Source organism: Fusarium phalaenopsidis (genome assembly GCF_050370095.1).
Source record: "Fusarium phalaenopsidis strain FUZ10S chromosome Unknown contig_32298, whole genome shotgun sequence".
NCBI lineage: Eukaryota > Fungi > Ascomycota > Sordariomycetes > Hypocreales > Nectriaceae > Fusarium > Fusarium phalaenopsidis.
In genome coordinates, this window is record NW_028145407.1 from 40,998 (window position 1) to 56,481 (window position 15,484).

Here is a 15,484-nt window from a genome sequence, read left to right on the forward strand (position 1 = left end):
CCCATCTATAAGTATCTACATGGCACTGATGAGCATCTCCAACGTTTCCTCGCAGCACATTGCTGAGCCCCCACCTCATCTCGATCCTGTCTCTACCAACCGCCCCCCTCTAGCTTTTTCTTCCACACAATGTCGGAGCCGAAGAAGGAAGACGTGATGCCCGTTGCCCTCGAGGCAAGCGAGAGCGTTAAGCAGGGCGTCTCGGAATCCATGGACGAAGCTGCACAGTGGCTTTCTCGCTGCGCTGACCTAGCACCTCTGACTCCTGAGGAGGAGAGGAAGACGTTGCGGAAGATGGATTGGATTCTGCTGCCAATGGTACGTTGAAACTTCCTAATCCTACACCTTTCAACCCCAGGCCACGTCCATTCCAATCGCTGACTTGGGTGACTTCAGCTCTTCATGACCGCCAATCTCGGTGCCGTTGATAAGGTCGCTCTGAGTAATGCTGCTATCTACGGCCTGAAGGAAGATCTTAATCTCAAAGGCCAGCAGTATTCTTGGGCCGGTTCCATCCTGGCCATTGGTGCCGTTGTTGGTATGTGGCCATCCACGTACTTGGTCCACAGGCTGCCCTCAGCCAAGTATCTGGCTTGCTGTTCTCTTTGCTGGTCTGCCATTGCACTCATCACGCCTGCCACTCACAACTGGGGCGGGCTGATGGCCCTGCGTTTCCTCATGGGTAAGTCCGACGCCATAGACTATGCCAAACAACACTAATGAAAGCGTCCAGGTGCCCTCGAGGCCATTATTGTTCCCTCCATCTCCATCATCATTGCGGGATTCTACAAGAAGTCTGAACAGCCCCCTCGCAATGCCCTCGTATTTGCATCCGCAAGTTCCATCCACAACGGCTTTTTGTCATGGGCCCTCAGCCACATTCCGGCCAGTGCGCCTCTCAATGTCTGGCAATACATTTATATTGTCAACGGTATGCTTTCTCCGAAACTCAACTCACGACATTTTCCTAATTGTACCAATAGGCTCCATCTCATTCGCTTGGTCCCTGTTCATTCTGTGGTACCTCCCTGACACCCCTATGAACGCCAAATTCCTGGACGAGCGACAGAAATATCACATCGTCCAACGCCTTGCCGAGAACCAGACTGGCATTGCCAATAGAAAATGGAAGTGGTACCAAGCGCGTGAGGCTCTCTATGATCCCAGGACATGGATCTTGTTCTGCTTCAACATCTCCATCAACATTCCCAACGGAGGACTCCAAACTTTCAGCAGCATCATCATCAACAACCTTGGATTCACGGAGCAGCAGACCTCGCTCCTCAATATGCCGACTGATGTCGCATTCACTCTCACGACCTTCTTCTGGTCCTGGGTGGCAGGAAAGTGGCACAACCGGCGTTGTCTTGCCAGTATGCTGGCATGCATTATTCCTATTGCCGGTGCAATCATGGTCTACACGATTCCAAGGGAAAACATTGGCCCTCAGGTGCTGGGGATTTACATGGTGAGTTCTCAATGCAGGTACATACTCCCTAGTCTCTACCACTGGCTGACCAATATGCTACCCAGCTCTACACCTACTTTGGCCCTTACGTTGTTGGCATTTCCCTGGCTCAGGCCAATACAGCCGGTAGTACAAAGAAGAGTGTGCAGTATGCTCTCCTTTACATTGGTTACGCCGTCGGCAACCTCATTGGGCCCCAGACCTTCCAGGAATCCCAAGCTCCGGCATACACTGGAGGATTCGTCGCCATGTTGGCGTGCTATTGTATTTGTGCCGGCCTGATGGGACTTTACTGGGCCATCTCATTTGCACAGAACCGTAGGCGTGCAGCCGCCGCCGCGGAGGAACGAAACGGAGATGGTGACTTGGTGGGTTCATTCGCCGACCGAACCGACTTTGAGCAAAAGACATTCATCTACACCACCTAGTCGGCGAAGCCCCGATAGCTCCACACGACGACTCGGTTGAAATCACCACACCGCGGAGTGGAAATAAGTCTGGTGACGAGCCTCACCAGAGCGTATCTGAAGAGCAGGTTGTCCCTAAGTTTCTTGAGATTGGTCGGAGGTGTGTGTGGTTATAACGAGATATGAATAAAGTTGTTGTTGGAATGGAACCGCCCCAATCACAGCCCCCTGCACGAAGCTGGAGCAAATAGCCATGTTTGGGAATGCTGGGTGCCCATGATCAATATACAAGGAGCCTGACGACATTACCTAAGCTTCAAGAAGAATAGGTCAACGATGTTGCAAACGACATTTCTAAGAGATAGTCCGTTGATTCCGACGCACAGTCTCACTACGTGCCTTTATTTGACAGAAGTAATCCAAGTCACCAACTCGGATGTCGACGATGATGTGGCCTTTGTGTCAACCGATGCAACGGCCTCGGCCTGGCCGCCTGGACGGTCTTTGAGCGATGCCAGCGTTGGTGGACACCCCTACAGATGGCAATCGCACCCCGGCGTCCCTGTCATGCATGATGCAGTCAGATTCCGGGGTCAAGATTTGCAGCAGCATTCGTTCGTTTAGACCGAAGAGGGCGAGGAGTGTAGGACGGCCAGATATTATCTGTCAAGCTAGACTGATGTAGCGATACGATTCGTGCCCCCACCGTCTATCACCCGATGTTAGGAGACCTTGAGTCGTGAAGGCGTGCCTCACAGCGTCGATGGTTCTCCTAACGCTCGCCAGATTCTCCATCTTCTGCATGCTAGCCAGTCGGTCCAGAACAAACCGCCTTTGCTCTTCATTCTCCAAGCTCGCGTTGCCGAGCACAAACAAAGGCCACAGTAGAGTAGACATGTCTGGAAGCATAGAGATCAACTTGACCATGGATGATACGAGGTGCTTTTTGGACCTTCCATAAAGCAGAATCTTCTCGTCATGCCAGATGTCCACACCGTCTTCTGATGATGTGTCAGAGGAGAAGGAGTTCCCTCCACTATAGTACGCATTTTGTCTCTGCTCCCGCATACTTGAACTCGGTTCGGAAGTTGTGAACACCCATGGCTTTGCATCTTCAACATCGCATGTTGTGACGTTGAAGGATGCATATGTTTTTGCAGAAAGGCTTCCGGGCTTCGGGCTGAAATGACCAAGGCGCTCGGTGAGGTAGAGCAAGGCTGCTAGGTGTTTGACTCGTGCGACCAACTTGAGGTCGTTTCTCCCCGCTGCGTCTTTCGGGAGCTTCTGCCTTAGCGACAATAGGGCTGTCCCAATGTCGGAGGCCATGTTGTCGTATTTCTCAACTTCATGGGACGTCAGAGCCCGGACTTTCAGTATCTATGGGCAATATGTGTTAGAATATGTGCTAAACTGACCGGCCCATTTGGAATTACCTTGTCTTTCTCGGACCCAAGGATCGAGATTCTGTTGATTAAGGTCATGAGACCACGAGAGCAGCCCATCAGCATGTCGAACTGGTGAAAGTCAGCATCGGTCAATATCAGCGAGAGGAGAGAGGCCACAATACTTCATCTAGGTTTTCGCAGTCGGGCCATAACTGGGATTTCTCGTCTTCTGGCCAGAACTCGGATGCTGTACGGCTCATAATATGATGGGCAACAAAATACATTCTGAAGAATTTCCACAGATCAGATGCGCTGTTGGTCGTGCTGTAGTCGACAAGTTTCAAGCCAGCCCGAAGGTGAACAACCCATGACAAAGAGCAGTCGTCTGATATCTATGTCCTTGGTCAATACGTGGTGTGCATGAAATACAGGTAGCGCAAGGGTAGAGCGACGCACCTCTTGAAAACACAACATCAGGATGGATGCGACCGTGGCATCGTCATGCATCCCAGAAGATATCTCTTGCCGGATGCCCTGCAACGACAAGTCTTTGTAGCAACAGGCTTGCTCCATGAACTGGTCTTCGCCGAGGAGGCATAGTTGATGTCCAGCAACGGCTAGAAGCGCGTGTCGAAGGGTGATGGAGACAAAGCAAAGGGGGACCAAGAGTGACGCATAGGGGTTGTGCAGCTCGCTCAGAGTGCAAGCCGGGCTGATACCGCGGATGAAGTAGTCGAGGAGGTAACTCTCGGTGTCTGGAAAGGAGTGAAGAGGGTGGTGGAAGATGGGACTCGTGGGCGTTGGGGTCCAGGAAGCAGTAGTGACAAAGCCGCTGCGACAAGACTGAAGCGGCGGGCGTGATGTGCTGTCGATGTCTTGGAAGTCGACGTTGCCCAAATTTAGAAAGACCCAGCGATTAGCATACTGGTCAAGAGGCACCCCTTGGAAGAGGGCTCTGTTGATCGGCTTGCGCATGGTGCCGGGCCGTTTTGTCCAAACGCCTTGCCAAGTAACCCAGAGTCAGTCGACGGCGTTGAAGAGAAACCAAGACACGGCAAGGAAGAGAGGAAGGAAATATAGATACCTTCACGGCCAAACCTGATGCCGCGCTGAATGGCATCCTCGCGAAAGACCAGTTTCAACCCGCGCACGCATTCGAGGTTGAGGCGCTGGCAACGCCCGCATCGGGGCAGTTCCTCGGTGCAGCGGACGTGCTGCTCTGGCCGAAGACAGTCAGTACGTTGTCCATCATTTCAAGGATGGCTAGCGGTATCTGACGAACGATTGATTGTTGCATTACATACCTTTGCACTTGGCGCACCCAGATCGCTTGCGGGTTCCTTGTCTTCGGCAAGACATCATGTGGGATTGATCACAGCTCGACCTGTGTTCTGTACATGCGAGGTGACGGATCTCAAGAATGCGGGGAGATTATTGGGTCCGCCTCCTGGTCTGGTCCAAGTTCCTTCCTCCATAGATAAGAAGGTCGGGGTCACCTGACTGAATGCTAGCAGAGACAGGTACTAAGAAGTAACTGTCAGAAATTCACCACTGAGCCAAAAAGCATAGGGCGCCACTTTAGTTAGTGGTGCTTCCCTTATTGCCTACTATGCTGCCAATTTAACAGAAGAAGGTTTAGGCCGTAAAGATAGAAAGGTTTAGGTTATGGAGGAGGATTACGGTGAGGATCAGGTCGGTGAGCTTAAATGCAACATCTCGGCTAATTACCAAACTTTGGCACACATCAACTTTGAACACAATGGTGCGAAGCATCAATGGCACTCCTGGTACCGTTCCCGGCCCTGTGATTGCTTTGCAATATTCTCCTCAGAATCGACATTGATAGTGTCAGTTTTCTGCTATGAAAACATCTGTATATGGCGCCTTCATTCGGGGACATGCATACGAACCTTGCCATGCTACCTGGAGGAGACTCGCATGCCGGTCGCCTTGTCTCATCATTCTCAACTGATGGCATGTGTCGTGGACAAGAAGTGCATTCAGCTCAGCCGGGTTTACACTCGTGAAGACATTGGCACATTCGAGATTAGTGGCTGGAACAACGTGAAGCCAGTGGCCTTCTTGTCGCTTTCCTCACTTCTAGCAGTCATCACAGTGGAAGGAACCGTCAAGATTTGGTCTTTTGATGCAGGATGCTGTATTTTAAATACTAGAATGGGCATGGACATTCGACACCTGCGCTTTCAGCCCGGTACAGGGAGACTCTTCACTGATTTCGGCACGCTGCGGCTCAAGAAGAACAAAATAGCTCTTTTCTCCGAGGGATGGGGCTTCAGTCAAGACCGCTGCTGGATCACATGCTATGGAAGGCCTATAATCTGGCTGCCGTTGGATTATCGGCCGCATTTCTCCTTCGTCAGGGGGTCAACTTTGACATATAGCACCAAGTTGGGGAGAGTGGTGGTGCTTAGGTTGAAACCGGTGATGCGCACATCAACATCAGTTGCTTTGGTTTCAATAACTAATCGCGTTGAATATTGAGGGGGCAGGGGTCGTTGAGGAAGGAAAAAGAGGCGAGGACGCTTGCCCCCTCTCCGTGCTTGGCATGTGTCGCCGAGAGTTGCCGTCGGAGTGAGGAGACTAGGTGCGTGTTGTTGTCCCCGCCCCCGCAATGATGCAATTCGTCGCACTTGATTAGCTTGGGCTTGCTTCTGTCATTGTGAACTGAGTCGATGATTGGGTATCTCTCCAGATAGATGGGCCGCGCTGTGAGGATTGGGAAGTCTGGTGCGAGACTAGGGGGCAGTGGTCATCTACTAGCTAGGTAGGGAGCTGAGAAGTAGACAACGTTGACACAAAGGAAGAAATGAGCATAAGAAACCTGCATCCCACTACAATGTTCCCTAGTACCTCAATTGCCTATCTACCCCGATATTCATATCCTCAATTGGTTTCCTTCACATAATCCGCTTGTTGCCAAAGGATGGAAAACTCTGCGACATTCCCCGATCTCGCTGGCAAAGTTGCCATCGTCACCGGCATCGGTCAAATTGGTACTCGTGAGCGCTGGGGTAACGGCGCAGCCACCGCCCGTCTCCTCTGTCATAATGGTGTCAAGGTCTTTGGCTGCGACATCGATATTGACGCCGCTTCCTATACTAAGACCAGGATAGAAGCCGAGGGAGGCACTGTTGAGATCACACAGGCTGACGTGACCTCGTCTGCGGACGTCAAGAGGCTTGTGTCTGAGTGTGTGGCCAAGTTTGGTCGGGTAGACATCTTGGTTAATAATGTTGGGCGTTCAGAACCTGGCGGTCCGGCTGAGATGGAGGAAAATATTTGGCCAGTGAATGAATGCGACTTATTGACTCTGTGCTGACTAGTATAGGGATGCGCAAGCGGAGCTCAACATCAAGTCCGTCTATCTGACCTGCCATGAGGTCCTCCCTATAATGGAGGCGCAAAAAGCCGGCGCTGTTGTCAACGTAGCCTCAATCGCGGGCATGCGATACATCGGCAAACCCCAAGTCGCCTATTCAACCTTCAAAGCCGGAGTTATGCAGTTCACCAAAGCGACTGCTGTTATTTACGCTGCGAGGGGTGTTCGTCTCAACACTGTCGTGCCAGGACTCATGAACACGCCGCTCATGGTGTACCTAGCAAACAAGTACGCCGGCGGTGATCTAGAAGGGTTTTCGGCCAAGCGTGACAAGGCTGTTCCTATGGGGAAACAGGGTGACAGTTTGGACGTGGCGAATGCTATTGTCTTCTTGGCTTCTGAGAGCGCAAAGTATATCACTGGACAGGAGTTGGTGGTGGACGGCGGTATCACATCGTCGACGGGTTGACCGAGTCTAATAAACATGTTCGGAGACCTCATGGCAGGGATTTATTCTTAGTTATAATTTGGAATGTGTCAAGTAGCCCTTTTGAGTCCAAAATATGGGATAATTGGCCACTTTGACGGTGGTGTTCAGCCTGGACCGCAGCAGGTTTATGGCTCGCAATAAGTACCTGACTCTAATGGAATACAAAGCCCTTGTAACCTTCAGCCGCACACTCATCAAGCATCTCCTTATAATTGGGAATACCCGCCGGAAAGTTCAAAGCCTCCCTCGTCTTCCCCTCGATATTGGCGCCCATGTAGTAGGACTTGGCTAGGGGGTACAGCGTCTGAGCTGTAAGATCGTTGACCATGGCGCAGTACTCTTCCTGTGCCTGATTCGCGGCCAACATGCGTTCTAGGCCCTTCTCGCGGCTATGGGCAAGGGCATCGACGATCCAATCGCCCTGGATTTCGACACAGGTTGGCCCGTTGGAGAGAGCAGTTGGACCTTGAGGGCCGTACATGAAGAACATGTTGGGGAAGTCAGCCGTCATCAGACCCAGGTTGGTCCATGTTCCTGCTGACCATTTCTCTGAGAGGGTCTTTCCCGTGCCGTTCTTGATATCGATTGCCTTGAGACCGCCAGTGATGGCGTCGAAGCCAGTAGCAAGGATGAGGGCATCGATCGCATGGATTTCACCGTCTGCTGTGATGACGCCATTGGCTGTGACCCTCGTGACAGGGTTGCTATTAACGTCTATGATCTGGACGTTGTCCTGATTGCACACATCGTAAAAGTTGCGGAAGAGGGCTGGTCTCTTAGTACCAAAAGGGTGTGGTGGCTCCAGGGGTGCAAGAATCTCCTTCTTGACAGGATCTGTGATCTTTGCCCGGATCTGACTGGCCCAAAAGTTATAGGCCTCGCGGTTGGATCTCAAATCGGTCAAGACGTCCTTGTAAGAGCCGACCCAGAATAGGAACCCCCCCTTGTCCCATCTCTCCTGGTAGAAAGCTTTGCGTTCCTCAGGTGTATGATCAAAGGTGTTGATGTCCTCGGGGCTAAAGTCGTAGCCTCCCTTGCTGAGCAGTCGCTCCGCAAACTTGGCGGGATAACCGGCTTTCTGCTCTTGTTGCATGGCCTCGGTCAGAGCAACTTGGTTCAACGGCAACGCCAGGTTAGGGGTTCTTTGAAATAGCGTGAGATGCTTGGTCTGGGGCCCAAGTTCTTGAACCAGCTGAACACCTGTGCTCCCTGTACCGACGACTGCCACTCGCTTCCCGTTTAGATTGACACCTTGGCGAGGCCAGAAGCTGGAGTGATGGATCACTCCCGCAAAGTCTTCCAGCCCAGGCCAGTCGGGGAACGATCGCTTTGCTGCAAAGCCAACAGCCGGCACAAAGTACCTTGAATGAAGCCGAACTCCTTTGTCCGTCGAGATTGTCCACGCGTTCAACGAGTCGTTGAACACCGCTTCGGTGACTTTGGTGTCGTAGATGACGTCCTGGCTTAGTTGGAGAACCTTGTCGACGTGCTCAAAATAGGCCTGAAGCTCGGGTGCAGTCGGGAACTTTTCTTTCCAGGACCACGTCTTCCACACTTCTTCCATCGAGTATTCGTACAAAGGTACGTGAGTGTCGACTCTGGCTCCAGGATAGCAGTTCCACTGCCAAACGCCGCCGAGGCCTGGGGCAGCCTCAACGATGCGAGCGGTGAAGTTGTTCTGGCGCAGTCTATGCAGCAGGTAGCATCCTGAGAAGCCTCCCCCGACGATGACGACGTCTACTTTGTGGATGGAGACGCCGGCGTTGCCGTTGGTCGCACCTTTCGCCATGTCCCTGGCACACGGGTGGCTTCCAATGTCAGATCTCATGCTTGGTAGGTGCCGGTATGAGTAAGAAAAAGAGGTTGAGTGAAAGTTTTCTTGGGCGCTTTGTAGACAGTAGAGTGTCATACTGGTCAGGCTATAGTTCTTTTATGCTCGACCTCGTTTGAGACGACATCATCACACGCGTATCTACACTCATTTCAAGGCGACATCTTATCACAATGTTTCCGCGCTAGGTCATATATGGATAAAAACATGAGCAGATGCGCGAGTTCCAACAGGCAATCGGCGCCAGCACAGTGAAGGCTCCATTCTACCGGGGCCGGCACATACATACCCTCTTCCGGTGTCATTGAGCGGTCTTTTGTTCACGATTGATGCAGCGCAGTTTAAGGATGAGAATTAGACATCATGTGCTCAGAACCAGCTCAACTACGCGCAAATATATTGCTTATGCGATTGCAAACGAGACGGCCATTCCGGACCAGCGCTTTCCAGTTCCTCCAGAAAATCATGCATCATGGCCACATTCTTCCAGCCAAACGTAATAGTATGGCAGAAGAGTCGGTCCTTGAAGAACTTGCGAAGTGGCGGCGTAGGCGAAGCCGCAGCGGCCATAAAGTACACCCAAGTCAGGTAGTGGTCAAACTCGGCAATGTCGCCGTTGGACTCAATCCTAGAACACAACTCCTCTATCATGCCGCTTGCATGGAACCTCGGGTCATGCTTCTGATTGTGCCATACGGTCAGTATCGTCTCCCAGCAGTAAGCCAGGAAAGACGGGTTATGGCCGTGCTCCACGGTTGCTTTGGCAAAGTCTCGCACAAACTCCAAGGCGGAAGTTTGGAGCACAGTGGCAGTCTGAGTATCGACGTGGGGCAGCGAGAAGAAGGTGAGTCTGATGGATTCAGTCAGCCGGTATGAACAGCTACTTGGGAATGGTGAGGTGTGGCTGGCATACATTCCAAACTGCTCGACCAGGTATCTGTGGAGCTCCGGGCTACCAGCTAAAGCTGAAAAGTCGACAAAGTCACGCATGCTCCCTATGATACGGGCAAGGGTGGTGAAGTAATCCTGGGCAGCCACCATCTCGTCGTACATCAAGATCAAGAGGGTGGCGGCAGCGAAGAGACGGTCATCTGATGAGCCGGAAGGCGAGCAGACATCCCGGCAGCTCCTCAGCAGGCCCTTGATCGCCGACGCTTTGTATCGTTCGCCCCTGGCGGCGAATTCCGGACATCCATAGTACGCTAGACGATGGAACGTCGTGGCAGCCACGGCGTCAAAGACGAGTTCCGATGATGCAGCTAGTGGAAGGAGATGTGTCTTGCACTCGTTGTCGGCTCGGAGGATCGGACACATCCAAGGCGTTATCTGCTCGGCAACTAGAGTCCGGGATGTTCTTAGCATCAAGAATCATTCGTAATGGATCTTTGTCTTACGTACAATAATTCATGGCCCACTGGTCCGGATGGTTGGGGACGCCCCTTGTCAAAACAACGGCCAACGATGCCATCGGGTCCGCATCTGCGGCTCGGAGGGGGTTGGGGTCCTGGCCAGGAACTAATTAGCTGGTAGACTCCAAGAGTGACAGATGCACTCACTGTTGCAGACAGCTGGATGTCACCTGCAGGCACGTCGAAGCTATTCGCAGGGACCTGTCGGTTGTTTCGCCCCGTCTTCCTTACCCCAGACGCGCCTACCCATCGATAAGTCCCGCTGAGGCCATAGCATTCCAGGTTGTCACGGGCACACTTCCTGCAGCAGGGCTGAGTCAGGTCACAGCTGATCCGACGGCGGGAGCAGTTGCGGCATCCTAGAGAGCCCATGGGTCAGGAGTGCATCCGCATGAGGTTATGTGTGACTGGCTTCAGCTGGAGCGCATGTTTCTCACGGCTGATAGCGAGCTTGGCCGTGTCGATATTGTCTGTCCCGGTGCGGGCGTCTACGAGCCGGTGATTTGGCCCCCTTCCTATCATGCTTGTTTTCATTCTCTCGCGCACCCGCTGACATTTTGTCCCTATTTAGTCATGGAGTACTTTCTGGAAGCCACCTGGGACGCCCCAGAGTGGCGATGCTATCGATGGCAACCGCTACGCCCTTCTCGACATCAACATCATCCACCCGATCCGGACCGCGCAACTGGCCATATCTCGATTCCTCAACTCCAAGATTGTCGGTAACAAGACCATTGTTATGATCTCAAGCACTAGTGCACAAGATACCAGCATCGCGACTCCGCTCTACGATGCATCCAAGCATGCAATCTGTGGTTTCGTCCGGGCTTTGAAGGACATGAGTTCCGTCAACGTCCGCGTCGCAGCAGTGGCGCCTGGTATTATCAAGACGCCGCTCTACACGGAAAACCCGGACAAGATGGCCATGATTGATGGACTGCAGGATGTTTGGGTTGAGCCCAAGGAGGTGGCTGAGGTCATGGTGGCATTGATTGAACGAGATGCCATCAACGAACAGATAGGTTGTTATTCTGAAAAGGATAATAGCATATTTATCGAAGGAGGTACCATCCTTGAGATAACAAAGGGCCGAGCAAGACCTGTGTTCCCGTACCATGATCCGGGACCGTCAGGACCTGGTGCCCTCGCATCCAATATGGCTGCTACAGAGCAGGCCGTGAAGGATGCTCTGACTCCAGGTTGGGGTATTGACAGGCAAGGGGAGTAAACATCATGGAAGTTGAGCCTCTTTCGAGAAATTCAGCACTAAATATAATTCCGTGCGCGAACTGTTTCATTGTTGCTGATGATCATGTCATGCTGTTGATAGCCATGATACTATTCTTCAGAAGAGGACATGAAACGCTTGACAGGATAAGAAGTGCAATGATGCTGACACTGAGAACTTAACCACTAATTAAAAAAAGTCCTCATGAATTATTTTGTGGCCCTCTCTGAATAGGCACAACTGCTAGACGTGGAGGATGGTCGTGAGGTTAGGCGCAGCAGCTGCGATTCGAAAGGGCACTGAACATCACGAGTGGGGTGATGTTGATAATGAAATTCAAGGTAGAAACTATTGTAAATAACTTCCACCTGTCTATTCTACCTGTCTGACCACCCTCTCTACTCATCACGCCTACTCCATCAATCAGGCCATAAGTGAACACTTCTTACCCTCCTCTACCAGCGAGTCTGGCTGAGACTCGTAAACTTCGAGACCAGAAACATGGACCTCCTCCATGCTTGCCACAGGTCCTTTATAGTGTGTGCGTCCATAGATGATGTACCAGACAAGGCTGATGACGGCAAAGCCAGTAAAGACAACGCTGGAATAGTTCATTGTGCTTGCAGTAACAGGCAGGGCAACTGGCATGCAGAACAGGATAATGGAGAAAAAAATCCACACGACCGATACGAGGTTGATGATGAACCCGAACGGCCTCAGAGACCAGCAGGATCCAGAAACGGGCTTTCGCCGCCGGAGCAGCGAGATCAGGATGGGCGCCGCATATGATGTCGCTAAGCAGATGGTGGCTGTTCCAGTGAAGGAATTGAAGGCTGCAGAGGAGCCAAAGTAGATCAGGCCGAGGAGAATATTAACAATGACGTTGAGGAGCATGGCCCAGAGCGGCATCTCCAGCTTCTTGTTGATGCGGGACCATAGCTGGTGATAAGGAATGGCCCCATCTCGTGCAAAGGCGTATGTGTAGCGACTAGAGGCGGTAAAAGCCCCAATGCTGCAGAAGATATACATGACGATCAAGAGGAGAAGCAGACCCAGAGCTGCTGCGTCTGAACCAGTTATCATCTTGAACATGATGCCAACCGGCTGGTTGCTCGTGACGGCAAGCAAACTGGCGATGTCAGGGAGCGCGAAGAGGACAGGGATGAGATACACCAAACCAATCAGCCCAGAGACGACAACCGAGATGACCATGGCTCTGGGGACTTGGAGATGGGGGTTCTCCACCTCCTCGCAGAGAGAGACGCCACCATGCCATAGCCAAGCATGACATACCCACCCTGGAGAAGGCCGACGAAAAAAGACCATCCCGTAGGCCAGCCGCTTGCAGAAGCATCGTAGTTGGCAAAGACGAAGCTGGCAGGCCGTCGCTCCTCGGCCATGCCAAGCAGCACTGCCGCGAGGACGATGACCGAGGCCGTGATCCAGAGCATGGCAGCAACGTTGATGGCGTTGAGGAATCTGCTCCCAAAGATGTTGACAGAAGCTGTAAAGATTGTGAAGCCCGCAAAGGCCAGGATGGTCTGCCAGGCCGTCGGCACAAAGTCACCATGCCACAGCGTCGCCGCCGACAAGACGACCTGCGCGCCGCCAAAGTTGATGCTGGTGGTGACGAGGAAGTTTCCCACCAGGTTGAGCCACCCGGTTATCCAAGAGGCCACGGGGGCGTACTCCTTGGTTGAAACCATGGCGGCCCAAAAGTAGGGTCCCCCAGCCGTAGGATACACAGCGCAGATCTCGGCGAGGGAGGCGGCGATGCAGATAGAGACAATGGTAACAAAGACCCAGCCCCAGAGCATAGTCACGGACTGGCCGTTAATGAGCGAGATGTAGAGGGTGATTGACAGGCCGTACGGAACAGCCATGATAGCTACGGATCTATAATCACACACGAGTTAGATCAACGGGGTGAGGATTCATGACGAGTGCGACTTGCAGTCCTAGGACGGTCCAGATGGATAGAGTTCTCTTCAGCTCGTTTTGGTAGCCCAGATTGGCCAGAGCTTGATCCGCCGGAGTGAGAGGCGAATCGAAGGATCGGCTGAGTGACGGCATTTTGGAATAGAGTTGAAAGGAGTTGATGGTTCAACAAGAGAAGGGCATCAACGACAAAGAGCACCAGCAGTTTAAATAGGATTTCCCCCTCGGCCTCAGAATGCACCACGTCCCTCATCTTCCACTATCATCGCGAGATAGCTAGTTATCGCCTCACATCCGCTCCTCCGGCAGTAACACATCACCCATGCTGGCCGAGATAAGCAACATGATGATGATATCAACCTGCCGTCTCCCCTTGATCAAGAGCAAGGTTCTCCGCGTCCCCTCATCGCCTTAGATTCATGTTCCCCGCAGAGTCGTCTAGGTCTCCGTCCCACGAGCTGGGGATGGAGGTGCCAGGGGGGTGCTCACCATTTTCACCCGATTGGGCAAGGTCGAGGTCTAGGGTGAAAGAGAGAACGGGGGATTTAGTTAATGTTTAGCTAAACGCCGAAAGGCAAAGATATCTTGCCACTGTATCCTGCTGACTCATGTCTTGATCTCGAATCACCTCTTGTATTTGACTTGTTATCAGCACTACGAGCTACTCTTGGTGGGCGCACTGGCGAGTCTTGCAAGGGCAAGCTGGTTCTCCCAACAAGCCCCTTCTAGCATGGGAGAATGTTGAGTGGTCAACAAAGTGACGGTAATGTAGTAGCGAGTAGTCCATGCCAGCACCGGCCTCCAGTAGCCTCAGACGTCCGGTACCTCGTGATGCAAGGTCCTGATCAGTGCCACCACACTCAGCCGTCAACCGATGCATGGCTGTATTAGCCCCAATACTATCCCCAGACTTGGCAGACTGAGATACTGACTTTCTGCGTGTGCATGTCGATATTGATCTCGGCGGCCGGTGTAAGATATGAGGAGACCTGGTGTGGGCGGCTTTAGTAAGGAATAGTATTTCAACATAAGCTTCTGTCTAGATCAATGAGCCTGACAAGGAAAAGCCCCCCAAGTCGCAAAGCATGTTTATCACTAGAGACGACCACCTCCACCTAGGCTCACTTAACCTACCTGCCCATATTAGCAGTCTTAATAACTTCGCCGCACCACTATCGCCGTTCAGCACCGAGTCTAGCCTTGCATCATACTCGAGTAACCAGTCTGTTGTCCAAGGCCTGTTGCAGATCTACCACAACGTGCTGGAAAACAACTTAGCCTGCTGGGTCACGGACAGAACATGACCATATATGCAATGGCTACCAGTTAGGCATCATTGTTTGTCTACCGCTCTGGAACCGATCGTGCTTCCAGTATGAGTCAGCCAAGACGCAATAAATCCCAGAGCGAGGGCTAGGCGTATGGAAAATGACCGAGTGCCTGCGGTGATACGGATGCAGCCCTGGTCCAGAGCTTGAGAGATGGGCCATGCTAATCAACTGAGCTAAGTATAAACTCCCGAGAGCCCGTCGAGCTGTGGGAACAAGACCTCCCACATTGTATCCATTCCATCAGAGTTTTCTCAGTATTCATCGCATCCGAATTGTTTCATTTACGTTTCATTTCCCAAGACTGGCCATCTCTTGCGAACAAAGCATCATGAGATCTGCGCGCTACTACGGAAAAGGGGATATTCGTATCTAGGAAATCCCCGAGCCTGTGGTTAGCCCAGGTCAAATGAAGGTAGAAATCCCCCAGATTGATATTCAAAGTGCAAGACTAACTGCTATTGCTATCAGATTGCCCCTGCTTTTGTCGGTATCTGTGGAACTGACCTCCAAGAGTATCTCGACGGGCCTACCTTTCGTTCCTCCAGCCCACATCCCCTTACCTACGACAGTATCCCTATCACGTTCGGCCATGAATTTTCTGGACGCATCAAGGAAATCCAGCCCGGACTCCAAGGTAGTTATCAAGTTTTACTAACA

The 15,484-nt window shown here is 52.2% G+C and overlaps 6 protein-coding genes across 6 annotated transcripts; 3 read left to right on the forward strand and 3 right to left on the reverse strand.

Annotated features, from left to right (window-relative positions):
• Positions 1-129: 129 nt before the first annotated feature.
• Positions 130-1,896, forward strand: LRP88_06596 (uncharacterized protein; the record flags this gene model as incomplete). Its single annotated transcript, XM_083243134.1, has 6 exons — positions 130-318; positions 397-682; positions 734-822; positions 891-903; positions 984-1,468; positions 1,534-1,896. The coding sequence occupies 6 exons, from the start codon at positions 130-132 to the stop codon at positions 1,894-1,896; spliced, it is 1,425 nt and encodes a 474-aa protein (XP_083100358.1).
• Positions 1,897-2,541: 645 nt separating this feature from the next.
• LRP88_06597 (uncharacterized protein) lies at positions 2,542-4,235 on the reverse strand (the record flags this gene model as incomplete). Its single annotated transcript, XM_083243135.1, has 3 exons — positions 2,542-3,252; positions 3,309-3,389; positions 3,717-4,235. The coding sequence occupies 3 exons, from the start codon at positions 4,233-4,235 to the stop codon at positions 2,542-2,544; spliced, it is 1,311 nt and encodes a 436-aa protein (XP_083100359.1).
• A 1,969-nt stretch (positions 4,236-6,204) lies between these two features.
• On the forward strand, positions 6,205-7,069 carry LRP88_06598 (SDR family NAD(P)-dependent oxidoreductase; the record flags this gene model as incomplete). Its single annotated transcript, XM_083243136.1, has 3 exons — positions 6,205-6,487; positions 6,553-6,567; positions 6,621-7,069. The coding sequence occupies 3 exons, from the start codon at positions 6,205-6,207 to the stop codon at positions 7,067-7,069; spliced, it is 747 nt and encodes a 248-aa protein (XP_083100360.1).
• A 172-nt stretch (positions 7,070-7,241) lies between these two features.
• Positions 7,242-10,702, reverse strand: LRP88_06599 (uncharacterized protein; the record flags this gene model as incomplete). The annotated part of the gene is made up of 5 exons (XM_083243137.1): positions 7,242-8,883; positions 9,310-9,771; positions 9,835-10,258; positions 10,320-10,425; positions 10,478-10,702. The coding sequence occupies 5 exons, from the start codon at positions 10,700-10,702 to the stop codon at positions 7,242-7,244; spliced, it is 2,859 nt and encodes a 952-aa protein (XP_083100361.1).
• A 54-nt stretch (positions 10,703-10,756) lies between these two features.
• On the forward strand, positions 10,757-11,558 carry LRP88_06600 (uncharacterized protein; the record flags this gene model as incomplete). The annotated part of the gene is made up of 2 exons (XM_083243138.1): positions 10,757-10,828; positions 10,902-11,558. 2 exons carry the CDS (start codon positions 10,757-10,759, stop codon positions 11,556-11,558), a joined length of 729 nt encoding a protein of 242 aa, XP_083100362.1.
• Positions 11,559-11,981: 423 nt separating this feature from the next.
• On the reverse strand, positions 11,982-13,631 carry LRP88_06601 (uncharacterized protein; the record flags this gene model as incomplete). The annotated part of the gene is made up of 3 exons (XM_083243139.1): positions 11,982-12,774; positions 12,852-13,384; positions 13,509-13,631. 3 exons carry the CDS (start codon positions 13,629-13,631, stop codon positions 11,982-11,984), a joined length of 1,449 nt encoding a protein of 482 aa, XP_083100363.1.
• Positions 13,632-15,484: the final 1,853 nt, after the last annotated feature.